The sequence below is a fragment of the Lynx canadensis genome, chromosome A3, assembly GCF_007474595.2.
Source record: "Lynx canadensis isolate LIC74 chromosome A3, mLynCan4.pri.v2, whole genome shotgun sequence".
NCBI classification, from domain to species: Eukaryota; Metazoa; Chordata; class Mammalia; order Carnivora; family Felidae; genus Lynx; species Lynx canadensis.
This window is the reverse complement of record NC_044305.1, coordinates 80,466,165-80,486,251: the sequence shown is the minus strand read 5'-3', so window position 1 is coordinate 80,486,251 and position 20,087 is coordinate 80,466,165. Positions and strand designations below refer to the sequence as shown.

The window sequence follows — 20,087 nt, the reverse complement described above, 5'->3', positions numbered from 1 at the left end:
TAAGGGCAAGTTAATACCCAAAATTTATAAATAATTACAACTCTCGGTATACAGAGGAATATTATTCAGCCTTAAAAAAGGAAATCCTGCCATTTGCCACAACATGGATGCGCCTAAAGGACATGATGCTAAGTAAACTAAGCCAGAAACAGACAAATCTTGGGGCTCCTGGGTGGCTCAGTCGGTTAACTTCAGCTTCAACTTTAACTTCAGCTCAGGTCATGATTTCATGGTTTATGAGTTCAAGGTCTATTCTGGGCTCTGCACCAACAATACGGAGTCCGCTTGGGATTCTCTCTATCTCCCTTTCTCTCCGCCCCTCCTCTACTTGTGCTTTCTCTCTCAAAATAAAATTTAAAAACTTAAAAAAAAAAAAGCAAGACATGATCTCAATTATATGTGGAGTCCAAATAGTCAAACATATAGAAGCAGAGAGTAGAATGGTGGTTGCCAGGGGCTGTGGAGAGGAGGAAATGGGAATCTGTTGGTCAAAGAGTACAAAATTTAATTTATGCAAAACGTTCTGGAGATCTACTGTATGTGACCTGTAATGTTTAATACCGTATTTTAAAATTTTCTGAGAGAGTAGGTATTATGATAAGTGCTCTTACCACAAAGGAAAAAAGGAAAAACAACAAAGGGGGTATGGGAGGAAACTTTTGGAAGTGATAGATAAGTTTATGGCAATTACAGTAATGATGGTTTCACAGGTGTATACGTTTAAACATCTACAGCTTTTTGTATCACTGCGGTTAATATAGTTTCCTTCATGGTATTAAAAAATGTAATTGAAGGGGCACCTAGGTGGTTCAGTCATTTAAGCATCTGACTTTGGCTCAGGTCATGATCTCATGGTTCCTGGGTTCAAGGCCAGCATCAGGCTCTGTGCTAACAGCTCAGAGCCTGGAGCCTGCTTTGGATTCTGTCTCCCTCTCTCTCTCTGCCCCTCCCCTGCTTGCACTCTTTCTCTCTCTCAAAAATGAACAAACATTAAAAAAATAAAAAAAGAGAAATGTAATTGAAGAACTTGAGTTATTTTGGAACAACCAATATCTGGATGTGGGATTCTGTCATTTTGACAGTGACAGTCATTGTACTTGCCTCGTTCCAGGTTGCCTATATCTCCTGGAAATGAACTGTGCACTTGTTTGGCATTCCAGTTTTTGCAGCTGCCACCTAGGGGGATACCCTTTGATCACCTAGCTCTGGTGGCCAGCAAGGCTTACATTCAAAAGGACTGTAATAAATGGAGAAAGAGTTCTTAACCAGCTACCCTAGGGCACAGCAGAAAGGCAGCAGACTGAAATGCCTGGTCTTTCTGTGAAAGAGGCTTATAAGATACCTTCTTGGCTGCACCCTGAGGGACAGGATTCTAATTTAATACACATCTAAGAGCCAACTGTAATCCTCTCCAGAGATCTGAGGGTGGGAACTATCTTCCTGCTCTCTCTCTGCCCTACTCCAGGTCACTGGTGTTTCTGAGAAAGGAGGTTGTATACTTGGTTGGTGCTTCAACTTTTGTCTGCTGCCGAGAGGACAGGTTCCTTGATATCCTAACTCTTGGTGACCAGTGGGACCTGCATTCACAGGCTACCATTTCAGAGGGAATGACAAAAACACTCCCAGTCTTCCCATGAAAGAGTTGTGTCTGCATACTTTAAAAGCTACTGCCTGAGGGTTTGTTTCTAATCAGCCTGAATCTATGAGCCAACCAAGATCTTCCCTTTTTGGACTCTGACAGGTCTTGGCAAACCCTCAACTATTGACAGCCACTAAGAATAAAGTAGGCTGCTTGGAGAAGCACAAAGGTTTGAGAGACTTGGGTTGAAAGATGAAAATCATTCCTATGAGGTACTGCTTCAAAACAGGGAATGGTAGCTGTTTTATCTAATGCATAGAAACTAACACAGAGAGTCAAGAAAATGAAGAAAGAGGAATAGGTTCCATATGAAAGAGCAAGATGAAACCTCAGAAAAACATTTTCATGAAACAAATAAGTGATTTACCTGATTAAAAGTTCAAAATGACAGTCATAAAGATGCTTACCAATCTTGCCAGAAAAATGTATGAACAAAGTTTATGAACAAATTTTAACAAAGAGAAAATATAGGAAAGTGTCAAATAAAAGTCACAGAGCTGATAGATACAATAACAGAATTGAAAAATACAACACAGAGATTCAACATCAAAACAGATGAATGAGAAGCAAGTAGCAGTGAATTCAAGGACAGATCAGCAGAACTCATCTAAATAGCAGCAGGAAGAAAAAAAAAGTGCAGATAATTTAAGGGGTTTATGAGAGAGCATCAAGTGGACCAACATTCATATTATAGGAGTTCCAGAATGAGAAGAGACAGAGAGAAGGGGTAGAGAACTTAAAGACATAATAGCTAAAAACTTCCCTACTCTTGGAGACCCACTCTAAAACACATTATAATTGTCTAAAGTTAAAAAGATAAGGAGGGAATCTTTTTTTTTTTTTTTTTTTTTTTTTTTTTTTTTTTTTTTTTTGGTAATTGGTCCAGCCTCGCATCTGTGTGTTTTTTTTTTTTTAATTCCAGTAAGTTAATGTTCAGTGTTATATTCATTTCAGGTGTGCAATATAGTGATTCAACAATTCTGTATATTTGTCAGTACTCATCAAGATAAGTGTATTCTTAATTCCCTACACCTATTTCACCCCCGCCCCTACCTACCTCCCCTCTGGTAACCACCAGTTTGTTCTTCATATTTAAAGTCTGGTTTTTGGTTTGTCTTTTTTTTTCCTTTGTTTGTTCATCTGTTTCTTCAATTTCACATGAGTGAAATCATATGGTATTTGTCTTTCTATGATTTATTTCACTTAGCATATACTCCCTAGATCCACCCATGTTGTTGCAAATGGCAAGATTTCATTGTTTTTATGGATGATTAATATTCCATTGTGTGTGTGTGTGTGTGTGTGTGTGTGTGTGTGTGTATACCACTTCTTTATCCATTCATCCATAGATAGGACACTTGGGCTGCTTCTATAATTTGGCTATTGTAAATAATGCTATAACAGGGGGTACATCTATCTTTATAAACTAGTGGTTTTTTATTCTTTGGGTAAATACCCAGTAGTGGAATTACTGGATCATATGGTAGTTATGTTTTTAATTTTTTGTTTAATTTTTTTTAAAGTTCATTTATTTTGAGACAGAGAGAAGGTGAGCAGGGGAGGAGCAGAGAGAGAGAAAGAGAAAGAGAGAGAGAGAGAGAGAGAGAATCCCAAGGAGCTCTGCAGGACCAGCACAGAGCCAACTTGGGGCTTGAACTCACGAAACTGTGAGATCAAGACCTGCGCTGAAGTCAACAGTCAGATACTTAACTGACTGAGCCACCCAGGTGCCTCTGTTTTTAATTTTTTTAGGAAACTCCATACTGTTTTCCACAATGGCTGCACTAGTTTGCATGCCCACCAACAGTGCACAAGAGTTCCTTTTTCTCCACATCCTTGCCAACACTTGTTGTTTCTTGTCTTTTTTATTTTAGCCATTTTGACAGGTGTGAGGTAATATCTCATTATGGTTTTTATTTGCATTTCCCTGATGATGAATGATGTTGAACATCTTTTCATGTGTCTGTTGGCCATCTGAATGCTTTCTTTGGGGAAATATCTGTTTATGTCGTCTGCCCATTTTTTAAATTGGATTTTTTTTTTTTTGGTGTTGAGTTGTATCAGTTCTTTATATATTTTAGATACTAACCCTTTTTCAGATATGTCATTTGCAAATACCTTTTTCCATTCAGTAGGTTGTTTTTTATAGTTTTGTTGATTGTTTCCTTTGCTGTGCAGAAGCTTTTTATTTTGATGTAATCCAAATAGTTTATTTTTGCTTTTGTTTCCCTTCCCTCAGGACACATGTCTAGGAAAATGTTGCTATGGCCATTGTCAGAGAAATTATAACCAGTGCTCTCTCCTAGGATTTTTATGGTTTCAGGTCTCACATTTAAGTTCTTAATCTATTTGGGGTTTATTTTTGTGTATGGTGTAAGAAAGTGGTCCAATTCCATTCTTTTCGGATTGCTGTCCAATCTTCCCAGCACCATTTGTTGAGTCTTTTTCCCATTGCATATTCTGCCTCCTTTGTTGAAGATTAATTGAACATGTAATTGTAGGTTTATTTCTGGGTTTTCCATTCTATTCCATTGATCTATATGTGTCTGTTTTTGTGCCAGTACTATACTGTCTTGATCACTATAGCTTTGTAGTATAATATGAAGTCTCTAATTGTGATGCCTCTAGTTTTGCTTTTCTTTTTCAAGACTGCTTTGGCTATGCGGGGTCATTTGTAGTTCCATACAAATTTTAGGATTATTTGTTCCGTGAAAAATGCTGCTAGTATTTTGATAGGGATTGTATTAAATCTGTAGATTTCTTTGGGTATTTTAACAATATTTGTTCTTAAAACAAGGAGAGAATCTTAAAAGCATCAAGAGAAAAACAATTAGTTAAATGCAAGTGAAATCCCATAAGAAAAATCAAGATTTTTGAGTGGAAACTTGGCAGGCCAGAGGGAGTAGGCACAATATATTCAAAATACTGATAGAAAAAGACTGCCAAAAAGACTGTCTAGCAAAGATGTCCTTAAGATTTGGGGTGGGGGTGTGTGAATGAGTTTTCCAGACAAGCAAAAGCTTAAGGAGTTTATTACCCCTAGACCTGACTTACAAGAAATGTTAAAAGGACTTCCTTAAGCTTAAACATAAGGCACTAATTAACAATAGGAAAACATAGGAAAGTATAAATCTCAGTAGTCAAGGTAAATATAGCAAATATCAGAAATAATCTTATATTGTAAAGGTGGTTGGTTAACTACTCATAAATCTAGTATGATGGTTAAAAGACAAAAGTAGTAAAAATACCTGTAACTACAATAATTTGTAAGTTAATATTGAAAACTAAAAGATTTAAATTGTGACATCAAAACAAAATGTGGAAGAGGGAGAAAAGATGTCAGGTTTAGAATACATCTGAACTTAAGCTATTAACTTAAAATAGACCATCTTTATTTATTTCTATATGATGTGAGATATATGTAAGCCTCATGGTAACCACAAAGCAAAAACCTATAGATACACAAAACATAGGAGATCTATAAGCCTATTACTATAGAAAATTATCAAATCACAAAAGAAAAAAGAAAGAAAAATAGAAAGGAATAAATTTTAAGAACAGCCAGAAAACAATTAACAAAATGCCAATAACTACCTATTCACCAATAAATTGCTTTAAATGAAAATGAGCTAAATTCTCCAATAAAAAGCCAGAGAGTGGGGTAGCTGGATGGCTCAGTCAGCTGAGCATCCAACTCTTGATTTTGGCTTAGGTCACGATATCACAGTTTTGTGGGTTTGAGCCCCGGGCTGGGCTCTGCACTGACAGTGAGGAGCCTACTTGAGATTCTCCCTCTCTCTTTTCCCTCTCCCACTCATGCTCTCTCTGAAAATAAATAAATAAACTTTAAAAAAAAAGACACAGACTGGCTGAATGAATGATAATAGAAGATGCATTTATATGCTGCCTACGAGAGACTCACTTCAGATGTAAAGACAGGCAAACTGAAAGTAAAGAGTGGAAAAAATATACTCCATGCAAATGAAAAGCAAAAGAAAGCTGGGGTAGGTATACTTACAGCAGACAAAATACACTTTAAGACAGACTATAATAAGAAACAAACAAGGTCATAAAATAATGATAAAAGGACCAACCAAACAAGAGGATATAACATTTGTAAATATTTATTCACCCAATGAAGAAGCACCTAAATACATAAAGCAAACTTTGATCAATGTCAAGGGAGAAACAGACATCAATTAAAAAATAATAGGGGACTTAAATTCCCCCACTTTCATCAATTAGATCATCAAAACAGAAAATCTATTCAAGGGGCACCTGGGTGGCTCAGTTGGTTAAGCATCTAACTCTTGATTTCAGCTCAAGTCATGATCTCATGGTTCATGGAATTGAGCCCTGTGTTGGACTCTGCGCTGACAGTGTGGAACTTGCTTGGGAGTCTCTGTCTCTCCCTCTCTCTCTGCCCCTCCTCGATTCACACACTCATGCTCTCTCTTTCTCAAAATAAATAAACATTACAAAAAGAAAATATTAAAAACCATTTTACTTAAATGACATGTTAGACTAGGTGGACTTAACACACACAGAACCCTCTATCCAAGCAACAGAATACATAGTCTTCTTAATCTCACATGGAACATTCTCTAGGAAGAATCATATGTTACACCACACAAGTCTTCAAAAATTTAAGAGAACTCAATCATATCAAGCATCTTTTCTCACCACAGTGGTATGAAACTAAAAATCAGTTACAAGAAGGAAAGTGGAAAATCTATAAATATGTGAAGATTGAACAACATTGTACCAAACAGTCCATGCATCAAAGAAGAAACCAAAAGAAAAAGCAAATTCCTTGACAAATTTGAAAATGGAAATACAACATATCAAAACTTATGGGATGCATCAAAAGCAGCTGTAAGAGGGAAGTTAATAATGACAAATGCCTTCACTAAGAAACAAGGGGTCAAATAAACAACCTAACTTTACACTTCAAGAAACTAGAAAAGAAGAACTAAACCCAAAGTTAGCAGAAAGAAATAGCAACAAAAAGAGCAGAAATAAATGAAATGTGACAAAAAAAAAAAAAAAAGAAAGCAGAAATGAAACTGGCTTCCCAGAAATTTTTACAAAGGATAGGAGACTACCATGAACAATTAGAATTCAACAAATTGGAAAATCTGAAGAAATGGATAAAACTCTAGGAGCATACAGCCTATCAACGTGAATCATGAAGATACAGAAAAGTAAATTAAGTCTCTAATCAAAAATCTCCCCCAAAAGAAAATTCCAGGACCAGATGGTTTCACTGACGAATTCTACCCATTTAAGTAAGAGTAATAATCCTTCTGAAACTCTTCCCAAAAAAAGTAAAGCAGAGATTTTCAAACTCATTTTACAAGGCCAGAATTACCCTAATACCAAAAGTAGCAATGACACCATACAAAAGAAAACAATAGGCTAGTATCTCTGATGAACAGATGCAAAAAACCTCAACAAAATATTAGCAAACCAAATTCAACAATAACACTAAAAGGATCATACACCATGATCAAGTGCAGTTTATTCCAGGGATGCAAGGACTGGTTCGACATTTGTAAATCTATCAATGTCATACACCACATTAACAAAATGAAGGATAAAAATCCTATGATTTTCTCAATATATACAGAAAAATCATCTGATGTATTTCAACATCCATTTATGATTTTAAAAAATCTCAAAAAGTGGTTATAGAGGGAACATATCTCAACATAATGAAGGCCATATATGACAAGCCCACAGCTAACATTTTACCTAATGGTGAAAGCTGAAAACTTTTCCTCTGAGATCAAGAACAAGACAAGAATGCCCATTCTTATCATTTTATTCAATGCAGTATTGAAAGTCATAGCCAGAGTACTTAAGGCAAGAAAAAATAATTAACAGCTATCCAAATTGGAAAGGAAGAACTAAAACTCTATTTGCAGATGACTGGTTATAGAAAACCCAGATTCCATCAAAAAGCTGCTAGAATAAACAAATTCAGTAAAGTTGCAGGTTAAAAAAAAACAACATACAAAAATCTGTTGTGTTTCTATGTAATAATATTGAACTGTCATAAAAAGACATAAAACAATCTGGTTTACAACTACATCAAAAAGTATGAAATACCTAGGAATAAATTTAACCAAGGAAGTGAGAAACATGCCCAGTGAAAACCATAAGGAATTGATGAAAGATTGAAGACGTCACAAATAAATTGAAAGAGAAACCATGATCGGATTGGAAGAATATTGTTAAAATGTCCACACTACCCAAAGGAATCTACTGATTTAATGCAATTCCTTTCAAAATTCTAATGGATCTTTCCACAAAAAAAGAATAAACAATCCTAAAATTTGTAGGGAAGTACATAAGATCCCAATAGCCAAAGCAATTTTGAGAAAGAAGAATCAAGTGGGACTTGAAATCACACGTCCTGATTTCAAACTATATTACAAAGCCACAGTAATCATACAGTATGATACTGGCATAAAAAAATAAGACACATAGATCAATGGAAAAGAACCGAGAGCCCAGAATTAAACCCAAGCATATAGGGCCAATTAATTTACAATACAAGAGATAAGAATGTACAAAAGGGAAAAGATAATCTTTTCAGTAAATGGTACTGGAAAAACTGTTACAGCTACATACAAAAGAATGAAACCATACCACTACCCTACATGCACAAAATAGCCTAAAATGGATTAAAGACTTGAATATGAAACCCAAAATAGGAAAACTCCTTAAGAAAATATAGGCAGTAAGAGCCTTGATTTTAATCTTGGAGACAATTTTTTGGATCTGACACTAAAAGGAAAGGCAACAAAAGCAAAAATAAACAAGTGGGACTAACATCCAACTGAAAAGTTTTGCACAGCAAAGGACCATCAACAAAATGAAAGACAACCTACTGAATAGGAGAAAATATTTGCAAATCATATATCTGATAAGGGGTTAATATCCAAAATATATAAAGAACCTGACAACTCAACAGCAAACAAACAATCCAATTAAAAAATGGGCACAGGAGGGGCGCCTGGGTGGCGCAGTCGGTTGAGCGTCCGACTTCAGCCAGGTCACGATCTCGCGGTCCGGGAGTTCGAGCCCCGCGTCGGGCTCTGGGCTGATGGCTCGGAGCCTGGAGCCTGTTTCCGATTCTGTGTCTCCCTCTCTCTCTGCCCCTCCCCCGTTCATGCTCTGTCTCTCTCTGTCCCAAAAATAAATAAACGTTGAAAAAAAAAAAATTAAAAAAAAAAAAAAAAATGGGCACAGGATCTGAGGTGGTGATCCCAGGGTCATGAGATCAAGCCTTGCATCATGCTTCACACTGAGTGTGGAGACTGCTTGAGATTCTCTCCCCCTCTTTCACTGCCCCTCCAGAGTTCTCATGCACATGCTCTCTTTCTCTCTCTCAAAAAAAACAAAAACCGGGGGTGGGGGGCAAAGGATCTAAATAGACATTTTTCTAAAGATGACATATGGATATCCAATAGGTACATGAAAAGGTGCTCAACATCAGTAATCATCAAAGAAATACAAATCAAAACCTCAGTGAGGTATCTCCTCACCCCTGTGAGAATGGTTATTAGCAAAAAGAAATAACAAGAGTTGGCAAGGATGTGGAGAAAAGGGAACCGTTGTGCACTGTTGGTAGGAATGTACACTATAGAAAACAATATGGAGATTCTTCAAAAAAAATAATAAAATAAAATAGAACTACCATTTGATCAAGCAATTCAATTTCTTTGTATTTGTCCAAAGCAAACAAAAATACTAACTTACAACAGTATCTACATTCTCATGTTCATTAGCATTATTCACAATAGCCAAGTCACGGAAACAACATTGTAGTGTCCATCAGTGATTGAATATGATATAAATACACAATGGGATACTTTTCAGCCATAAAAGTCAAGGAAAGCCTGTTTTTTCTGACAACATGGATGGACCTTGGGGGCATTATACTAAGTGAAATAAGTCAGAGAAAGACAGGTATCATATGATCTCACTCATGCATGGAATCTTAGAAAACAAATACAAAAAACAACCCAACTCCGATATACAGAAAAGAGTTTGGTGTTTACCAGAGATGGGGGTGGTGGGAAAAATGGGTAAAGGTTATCAAAAGGTAGAAACTTTCATATATAAAATAAGTCATGGGTATATAATGTACAGCATAATGACTATAATCAATAATACTGTATCAGGGGCACCTCAGCATCCCATTGACTGAGCATCCCACTCTTGGTTTCAGCTTATTTTGGGTCATGATCCCAGGATCATGGCGTCAGGCTCTGTGCTAGGTGTGGAGCCTGCTTGGGATTCTCTCTCTCTCCATTTGCCCCTCTCCCCTGCTCATGCACGCTCTCTAAAATAAAATTTTAAAAACTAATAATAATGCTGTATTCTATTTCTGAAGGGTGATTAGAGAATAAATATTAAAATTTTTCATCACAAGAAAAAATTCTAATGGCTATAGATGTTAACTAAGCATACTGTGGTGATCATTTCACAATAAATAAAATCATGTTGTATACCTAAAACTAACATAGTGTTATATGTCAATTATATCAACTTTTTAAGTGTAATATCAAAATTTTAAAAATAAAAATTCAAATTTTATTAAACATACATAGAATTTCCTGTCAAACTGTCATAAATGTTTACAATTGCTTCTTTTTTCCAAGCACAAATAATAAACAGTTAACAGACCAGCAAAAAATAGTTTGATGATCAGCTGTTAGTCTTCATCCCATACTTTGAGTACCACCGTTCAAAGAGTAACTCGCCATTAAATTTAGGGAGAAAGCTCATATAATAAATTTGTGATGAAATAACACAAACACTGGATGTGTTTAAGTCAGAAAGATCTAAAGTGTTTTGCAATTTTTGAACTATATAGCTAAGCAAAACATCCCATTCTGTACACAAATATCCCAAAATAGCAAGTAATTTTGAGTTAGTGACAGACAAGTAACATGTATTTTTATAGAAATATAATCATCGGGGAGCCTTGGTGGCTCAGTGGGTTAAGCGTCTGACTCTTGATTTTGGCTTAGGTAAGCCCCGAGTCAGGCTCTATGCTGACAGCACTGGCCTGCTCGGGATTCTCTCTCTCTCCCTCCCACACTCATGCACTCTCTCTCTCTCTCTCCCTCAAAAATGAATAATTTTTTTTTAAAAAAAGGAAATATAATCATTATCAAGGCATTTCTTGTTGCCAGGACTACAAGGAGAAATAAGATGCTGCTGACAAGCTTTTAAAAACATAATATACTTGGGAAGCCAGTCTAAATAAATAAAGGAAATAAATAATAATATGTTAACATAAGCATAGTGCCAAATGAGTGGTATATGCATACATGCACTAAGGGCTAGTACAGAAACATAACTGGTACCTATAAACACCCACCAATTATACATAATTACTTGTTTCAAGGATGAGAATATATAAATTAATGTCTATCTAATACCATGAATAATGGGAAATTAGACTGTAGCACTATGACATGTGTTTTCTTTCAGTCTAGTGGCATATAAATTTAAGTAAGGATGTCTCTTTTAAAAGCATCATTTAGATATACTAAGCCAGGACCTAGCAGGTATATCACTGCTATGAGAGCAAATAACCCATAAGCAAATACAGTATTCTTTTCCCTTGAGGGGAAAAAAAGGGGGGGGGGCTTATAAAACTCAACTGAGTTTTCTAGGTAACCACCACTAATCAACTAGAATTGGCACTTAGATGAAACTTGCCAAGCAAGTTTTAAGGTATCATTTTAAGAACAGAAGGAACAATGTAGATATAGTCTACTCATTTGATTTCACTGCAGCTCTTAGCCCCAAAGGTATGTATGAGAATCACTGGTAGTTTCATACTATTTTGAGGTTTGGCTATTGCTGTCTCTTGAGTTTTCAGTATTTCAATTTGTTTAAATTAGGATTTAAAATAGTCCTAATTAAAATATTTCTCTTGCTACTAAGGATATATTAAAAAGTTCTGTTAACAATTTTCAGTAAGGCTCTTTATTAGATGTCAAATAATTAATGTTGCAATATTTTATTTTTAAAGGAGAAAGGAGAGAAGACTACATAGAACAGGTAAAATGCTTTCTCTTACTGTTTATCATTAGAAAATTAAATTCCAAGAGAAAATCATACTATGTGTGATTATTTTGAACTCAGAAAAAGATGCCCACTGGTATATATTAATGGGAAAATATTTTTCTAGAGAACTATTCAGTTTTGTAGTAGTTCAGGGCTGTAATTATTATTAAAATAGTTATTTTTGAAAAATAAAATTATGCATAATGGAACATGTACAATGAAATTATATACATGGAATTTGCTTCAAAATAATCCAGTGGGAAGAAAGGAGGTATATACATGAATTGAACTCACCATGAGTTGATAATTGATGCAGGTGGGTGATAAGTAAAATAGCAGTTTACATATATTATTCTCTCTACTCTGGTTTATGTTTGAAACTATCCAAAATTAAAAGTTAAAAATAAAAGAAAGGTTTATAATAATAACAAGGTTATCAAATTCATTTTTATTATATTTATGTATAATTTTCATAAGTAATGCATGTCGGGTCTCTCTCCATATTCTGCCATTAAAATATCTAAATTCATTTTGAGGAAATATCAATGGTTTATTATACCAATTTCAAAAAGGTTAGGTCTAAGAGAAAGTCTCATAATTTTATTAAAAAGTTCTCAGCAGATTGCCATAGTAACTGATTATGAGACTTGAATCTGAATAATCATTCTACAATTACTAGCATTATACTTTGGAAAATCATTTCATCTATGTATGCCTCAACTTCTTCATCTATAGAACAGATAATTCCACATACCCCACGGGATTTTTATGAAGGAGTATTGTGACTATGTATGTGGTAGGACTTTGTTAATTATATGGAACTATACTAATGATAGTAATTATTAAACCATTGTTTCAATCTACTTCTTTATAGATATATTTATAATGAAAATAATTTTAGTTCTTGATTTGCTTAGAGAAAAATATTCCATGTTACAGTTGAATACACATTCATATAATCTGCTCTTAATTTGCTAAAGCTTAAAGAAACTTAACTATAAATTTTGTATATTTTTAAATAGATTATTTTTAAGAACACTTGTTAAAGAAAAAAAAAACTGCATCCCGTCAAAACTTTATACACATCCACTTGAATACATAAGTGCACAGGACATCCAATCAAGAAACTGATTTCCCAAGGACTTTTCTGGAAGAGTTGTTATACAGAATGAGAGGACTATCAGTTTGTGTACTGAAGTACAGAATGGTTATCATAACTTAATTATTAGGCCACAAGTCTTTAAATTCAAATATTAATACAATTTAAGTTCAGATTAGCACCAATCATATACACGTCATGTTCAACCTTCTAGTTTCTTGTTTAGAAACTTGTTTAGGAAGATACAGATAAAATTCAGATTATAAGAGCCTATCATTATTGCTTACAAAGGTATTTCTCATTCAAAATTTTCATATACTGCATTTTAAATTAGGATTTTATGTGTTTCTTTGTATAATTTTCTTCTAGTAATTTTTTTCAGCATATTTCTTTATCACCTATTTATTTAAGTTTAACCAATTGGATATATTCAACAAGAACTAAGTTTTTAACAATAAAACAACAAAAAAAAAAGAAAGCAAAAAATAAATAAAATAAAATAATGCTAGTATTTCTCAACTGCTTATTATATTACTGGCACTGGTCTCAATGCTTTAAATATTTTAATTCAGTTAATTCTCACAAGTCTATGAGTTAAAAATTACTATTAGTGCCATTTTATAGACAAGGAAACAGACACAGATATTAAGTAACTTCCCCACAGTTTATAAAGTATACTGCTGGAATTCAAACCCAAACAATCCTCTTCTAGAACAGAGTTTCTTGAACTCAGAGGTACTGACATTTGGGGCCAGATAATTCTTTGTTTTGGAGAGCTGTCCTGTGCACTTCAATTCTAAGAAAATTCTTTGGGTAGAATCTGCTGGGTGATATATAGAGAACTCCAGGTGTAAAGTTCTCTGATGCTTTGAATTAGCTGGCTGTCAAAACATTTGTTACTAGAGTAGCTACATTTTTCTCAAATAGTATACATTACTGCCTGCTTATGGCCCTCTCAAGAAAAAGTTTTTCTTCAGATCCCTGTTTACCTTCTCTTTTGTGAAAAATATGCAAAGGGAATTATGTTCCATGTCTTAACTTGATGTAACTACCATCTGAAGAACAATTTATGTTAGTCTTTCTGAAAACAAAGAAAAAAAACAACACTCTGACAGTTTTTCCCTGCAATAAGAAGGCAATTCCACAAATGCTTAACTCCTTCTCACTTTTAAAATTTATAGACAGTCTTCAGAGTTACCCTGCTAATCTCAGATGTCCTGAAATGTGGGAGATGTTCTCTAGTAGATGTGGTACACTCTAAGAAGATTTTTACCCACTTTCTCCAGAACTATTTTGAAATACACATTTAAACAGATCTTAACTGAGCTACAGTTAAGAGTCAATCACAGCAAAGAAAAAACAAATTAGGAAAGTCATGAGTGATTAAAATGGCAAATTTTATGTTATGTATATTTCACTTCACAATTAAAAAGAAATAAATAAAACTGCTAGAAGTCTAGCTGGCTCTTGGGAAGATTTTGGGAAGGATTTGTACTGGCAAATGCTGAGGAAAAGAATTTGATTTCTCCATTAAACTTTAATCAATTTGGAAGAGGATAACTTGGGCTTGCATGTCGGAATACATTTCTAGGTATGGAGCATACCTCTTGTTTCCCACTGACTTTAGTCATAAATAGGTAATAAATTGTACAGTCATATAGCTATATTGTTTTACCTGTACTACTCACTGGCATACTGTCTGGAAAAAATCTTAGACTTGGAAATGCCAGAAACTCATTTTTTTTAATGTGGAATTACAACAGATATACCAATCTGATGTTTATATTGCTCTTTTTGTGTTCTTCTATCATCCAACAAGGTGGATTCCAACCAGAAAGAGCAGTATGAATAGAAGAAAGTATATTTGTGTGTCTATGTTGTCAATATGTAAATATTAGGGATATATATACACACACATATATTTACATATACATTTATATGTAATATAAACCTATATACCTACATATATTCATATACTTACATATAAATTTATATGTAATATGTTTTTTACATATAAAACATATACATACATACATACACATATATTTACATGTATATGGAAATATATTTACATACTGACAATTATCCATGTTAACAAGGAGCACCTTATATAACTGAAGTTTAAGTAGTTAATTTGTACAAGTGTGATAAAAGTAGCAATTTTTGGTTGTCACTTCTATCATAAAGCTTTTTTTTTTTTTTTAATTTATTTATTTTGGGGACAGAGAGAGACAGAGCATGAATGGGGGAGGGTCAGAGAGAGAAGGAGACACAGAATCCGAAACAGGCTCCAGGCTCCAAGCTGTCAGCACAGAGCCCGACGCGGGGCTCGAACTCACGGACCACGAGATCATGACCTGAGCCGAAGTCGGACGCTCAACCGACTGAGCCACCCAGGGGCCCCTCATAAAGCTTATTAATCTACTTGATGGATAACAACATCTTCATATATTTGTTAAGATGGGAAAGGTGCTAAACTCGTCTCATACTTATTTCTGTCCTCCAAAGGATAATTTTTGAAAAATATTTTTAAATATATAAACCTATTACCCAAAGAGGAGAGTTAGATAAACCATTAGGTAGAAAACAAAAGGGTCAGCACAGCCATAAAAAGTAGTCATTCTTCATAGATAGGAACCAATTTATCTTAGTATTTCTGACCTGTCTACTTTCTGAAAGATTTGAAGCTGAGTTCACAAAATTATTTTATATACAATATCAAAAATGAAATTAGACAAAGCAAAAATCAATTAAAATTTGCAAAGTAAGAGATGTTGCTGAATATCTGGGCTGTTACATACAAACTAAAAAGGAGTTTGGCTCTCAATTTGGGGAGGCTAAGGTAAAAAGGGGAAATAGGTTTACTTAGTTGGGGAGGCATCATGGTATAATAGAAAGAATGTAGGATTTATAGGCAAACTATCTCAGTTCCACTTTTGTTCCACTACTTTCTCACTGCTACAGCCTATTTATACCTATTTCTTAAACTGTAAAATTGGAACAGTTATATTTAACAACATCATAGGACTGCTATGTCAAATTAAGTAATGTGAAATCATTTTGTAATTCCAAAACACCATTCATTATTATTGTCTTTACTGACTTAATTGTTTAAAGTATGCAAACAGTAAATGCAACTAAATTGAAACGTTTTTCTAGCACTGGATTCATACTCAAGAATGCCTGGAGACCCCTGAGCCTGCTTGGGATTCTCTCGCTCCCTCTCTCTGCCCCTCCCCTGCCCTCTCTCTCTTGTAAACAAAGGAAGCAAGCTTGTGTTAGAAACTAAACATTCCTCAAGTAGAGTTCTGAAAAAGAAATCCTATTCACAAAGAAGTTTTCATTAGAAATCTTCTATGAAAGCTGGAATTATACTGAATCACAACTCAGTGAAGGCTATTCTGTGGAAAGGTGAGAGGACATGTTCCTAGCACCTTCCTTTCTGATGACTGACTTAACACAGAGAAGGCTAGACAATGAGATAGTTAGCTTATCTATTAACCTCTCTCACACACGTACCAGAAATCTCAAGCCAGCCTTTGGCAACTGCTAGATTGTAGTCAACTTAAGATTTCATTTTCTAGAAAGAATATCAAGCAACAAAACTCTGGAATGCTGATTAAAAGTAAATCCGTGTATGATACCAAATATGCAAAAAGCAGAGTTAACAGTCTATAGTGAAACCGGAGTAACTGGACCACTTGCTCAAGAAAGCATCTCCTGTCACACAGGGGTGGGCTACTGGCATGCCTGTAGAAAAAAGCCTTAAATGACAGAGTAAGGCAATCTTAAGAGTTCATCATAAAGTAGCCTGTGGAACACATGTTCCTTGTTACTACATAAAAAAAGCTGTAGTGGAAAAAGCACCTCAGAGAAATAAAAATGAAATTCTAATCCCAGGTCTGCCACTAAATGAGTAGTTATGGATAAAACACTTAACCCATGTGAGCCTTGGTCTCCTCATCTGTAAAATAAAAGGACCGCCAATTAGGAAACTTTCTTCTCTCTCTAAAATAGAACACTTCTGGGATTTAACTATTGTTGAAACAAACAAGAAACATGAGACCATTAGGGGAAACCTAATGTAAAATAATGAGATGATCACTTAGTATTATATAGATATAGAGATATAGATATAGATATCTGTATTAATTGAGGAAGAAGTCAAAATCCAGTTTGTAACAAAGCAAAGCATAACTTGTCTACAGAATTTGATTATCAAAGTCTATGTACATTTAAAAGAAAGTGACCTGGTATCACCCAACATTAGGTAACAGTAATAGGGTGTGGTTTAGAAAATGCACCTAACCGTATGTTGAAATCAAATGAGGGTCTGGGGAAAACCCTTTTGTTGCTGTAAATTATTACAAGAATTAACACGTAGCCATTCAATCAAGGGTGAGCACAGTTTCAGCACTTAATAAAATGAAGACTAGCCTCCATGAAAACCACAACTTTCTATTACCAAACAAAATCACCTCCTCCCAAACTAGGAAATAAAGAAAGCTAAACTACCAATTCTAGTATTTATCCAGAGGCCTAAAATTTCATAAGCTTTGGTCCAATAATTCTATCTCTGCAACTCCATACCAAAGAAATAATCCTAAACACAGAAATAAAACTCATGCCTAGTAATATCTTTTAAAATTTTTCTATCACTGAGTTACTTACTTAAAAAAAGAGGAAACTGGTAACAACACAGATTTTAACCAAAAAAAAAAAGGAATAGTTGAGTAAAGCTACAGTATTTAATGGAATAAAATTAAGCCATTAAAAACAAAGGTTGGAAGCAATGAAAAGTGTTCAAACTGAGGCAAAACCCTCCAAAATATATAGAATTGTATATATGATTTCAGCTGTGTTTAAAAAAAAAAAACAAATATAATGTGGAAAAAAAGAGACTGGAAGCAAATACATGTTAAACCACAGTTTTATATGACTAGTGGGACTATGGGTAAATGTTTATACTTTTCTGTGTTCCAAATTCTATTTAATGAATTGACTTTATTTCAAATAATAAGTAACTATGTATACAAAATACATTATTTCATTAATCATCAAAATAGTCCTCCAAGTTGAATAAGGACAAGTCAATGTAATTTAGCATGGAACACATTATGATGGAAATCCTGAAATGCCCTGAAGTAAGTCTTTTACAAATAGGATGAATTTTATGAAGTTTTTTTTTTTTTTTTTTTAAGTCCTGGGAGATTCTTAAGAAGTTAATTCTAAGGTTCCTACTTTTGAGAATTCTTTTTTTTTTTTTTGAGAATGTAATTCTTAATATAAGACACTATATATATATATATATATATTCTTGATATATATATATATTCTTGATATATATATGTTCTTGATATATATATATATTCTTGATATATATATATATTCTTGATATATATATATTCTTGAGATATATATATATATATATATATCTCAAGAATATGGCTGAACCAGATGATACATCGAGTATACAAAATCTGGCCTTTGGTAACAGTTATAACTGGATATTAGAGAAATAATTTACCTAGGATTTCTGCCAGTTAGTCAACAAGACCAAAAGCTAAATCCAAGTTTCTTGATGACCATTCTAGTGGTGGAGAAAACAGACTTTGGGATAGTAGCTTATAAGCCAAGAATTGGAACTTATGCTTTTTAAAAAGCTGGTACTTTCAATTTTTTTTGTTTTTAAATTGAAAGCTACCTAAGTCTCCTGAACTTGCCAGCACACACACATAAGCCTCCAGGAATGTTAAATTTGTCATTCTTCTTGTTACCTGTTTTTCCAGGTTGGTATTGTTTTTTAATTTTGTATTATCAGGATTCATAGGCACATGCATACATACATGCTTCCCTTACGTGTCAACCCCATACCTGTTTTCTTCTGGATAGGACAAATTTCTGAAAGGCTTCTCACTAAAAAGAACTTTAAAGATATAAGTAAGGAATAATTTTAAATTCTTAAAGAGTAATGTCTGCAATTATGACATGTTAGCTTAAGTACTAACCACCATCCCTACTCTCTTTACTTTTCCCCTTTACCATTTCAACTTTAAGTAGGTTATCTCCAAATTTCAAAAATGTCCCCACTGTACTGTTTTCCAAATAATGTCATTCACCTTTGGTGTCATGTTTAAACATTCTCCAATTTCAGAATCCTATGATAAAATTTTTTGTTTATCTCTACTTAATGGGGTAGGTGGGAAGGTGAGAAAAAAAGTAAAAAATGGGAAATGGATGAAGTTCTTGTATCTCTTTGCAGCTTCATAAAATTTTATGAAGGGCTTAGAAACACCAAAATTAAGAAATAGACTTTGGGAACAGATAGTATTATAAAATCAAAAAGGTAGAATAAAAAAATGAGGACTCATAATTTGCAACTTTTTATTGCAGGAGCCTTTACATGCTTCCAAATTTCAACTAACATTTTTCCTTCTTTACCTTTTTATGCTTTGTATATTATTAATCTTTACTGCCTTTTATGAACACCGTATCAAAATTTTAACAGTAAGCTGAATACATGGTTCTCTTATTTACATATATACAGTGCATTTAACTATTTTATTTTGCTTCAATGTTTTCTAATATTTATATTAAAAATATTAAAATATAAATATTAAGTCAATTATTGTTTAATCTCTACCATAAACATGATTTTAATTGTTTTTATTTGTTTACTTTCAGGAACTTGGAGATGGTGGTTCTCTCAGAATGGTTCACTTTGGTTTGGTATAAACAATGAGAAACTTTTTTACTTAAATAAAACAACACATTTCTCACATCTAAAATCTTTCATGGCCTGATACAGAGTAAAATCTCCCTATACAGATTAAAAAGAGAAAAGACAATATGAATTAGTTAAGTGTTTTAAATTGAGAGTATTCTCAAGCTACATTTTATTAGTTTCAAAAACATGTAACTTACCAGCAGTGATCCTAAGTAAAAGTCCTTAACTTATTTTCAATAATTTAAAATTTTTGAAGTTTCTTAAATTATATATTATTGGGTATAAAAAGTAAAATATTTAAACTTGGTTCTCCCAAGTATTTTAAACATTTACTCTTGTGAACTTGTTTACATTACTAATTTGCATTATGAATAAGATATTTACTAAGCAAAACTCCCAGACCCATTGCTGGGAGGCAGTTTTCTATGGGTCTCTTGAATTATGGCTATGAGGCAAAGAATGCCCCTTGGAGCCAGATACCATCTCCCTCTAGAGCATAGACCAGACATGCTTACTGCCCATTTGAAAAG

At 33.9% G+C, this 20,087-nt stretch overlaps 1 protein-coding gene across 1 annotated transcript in view; it reads left to right on the top strand.

Annotated features, from left to right (window-relative positions):
- The window catches only part of LOC115510631 (WD repeat containing planar cell polarity effector), a gene marked incomplete at its 5' end in the record, with an annotated part of 394,777 nt that extends 374,952 nt beyond the window's left edge, over positions 1–19,825 (top strand). The window contains 2 exons of the mRNA XM_032592776.1: positions 11,697–11,725; positions 19,515–19,825. Coding sequence (XP_032448667.1) covers positions 11,697–11,725; positions 19,515–19,565 — 80 coding nt within the window. The remainder of the gene's footprint in view (positions 1–11,696; positions 11,726–19,514) is intronic.
- Positions 19,826–20,087: the final 262 nt, after the last annotated feature.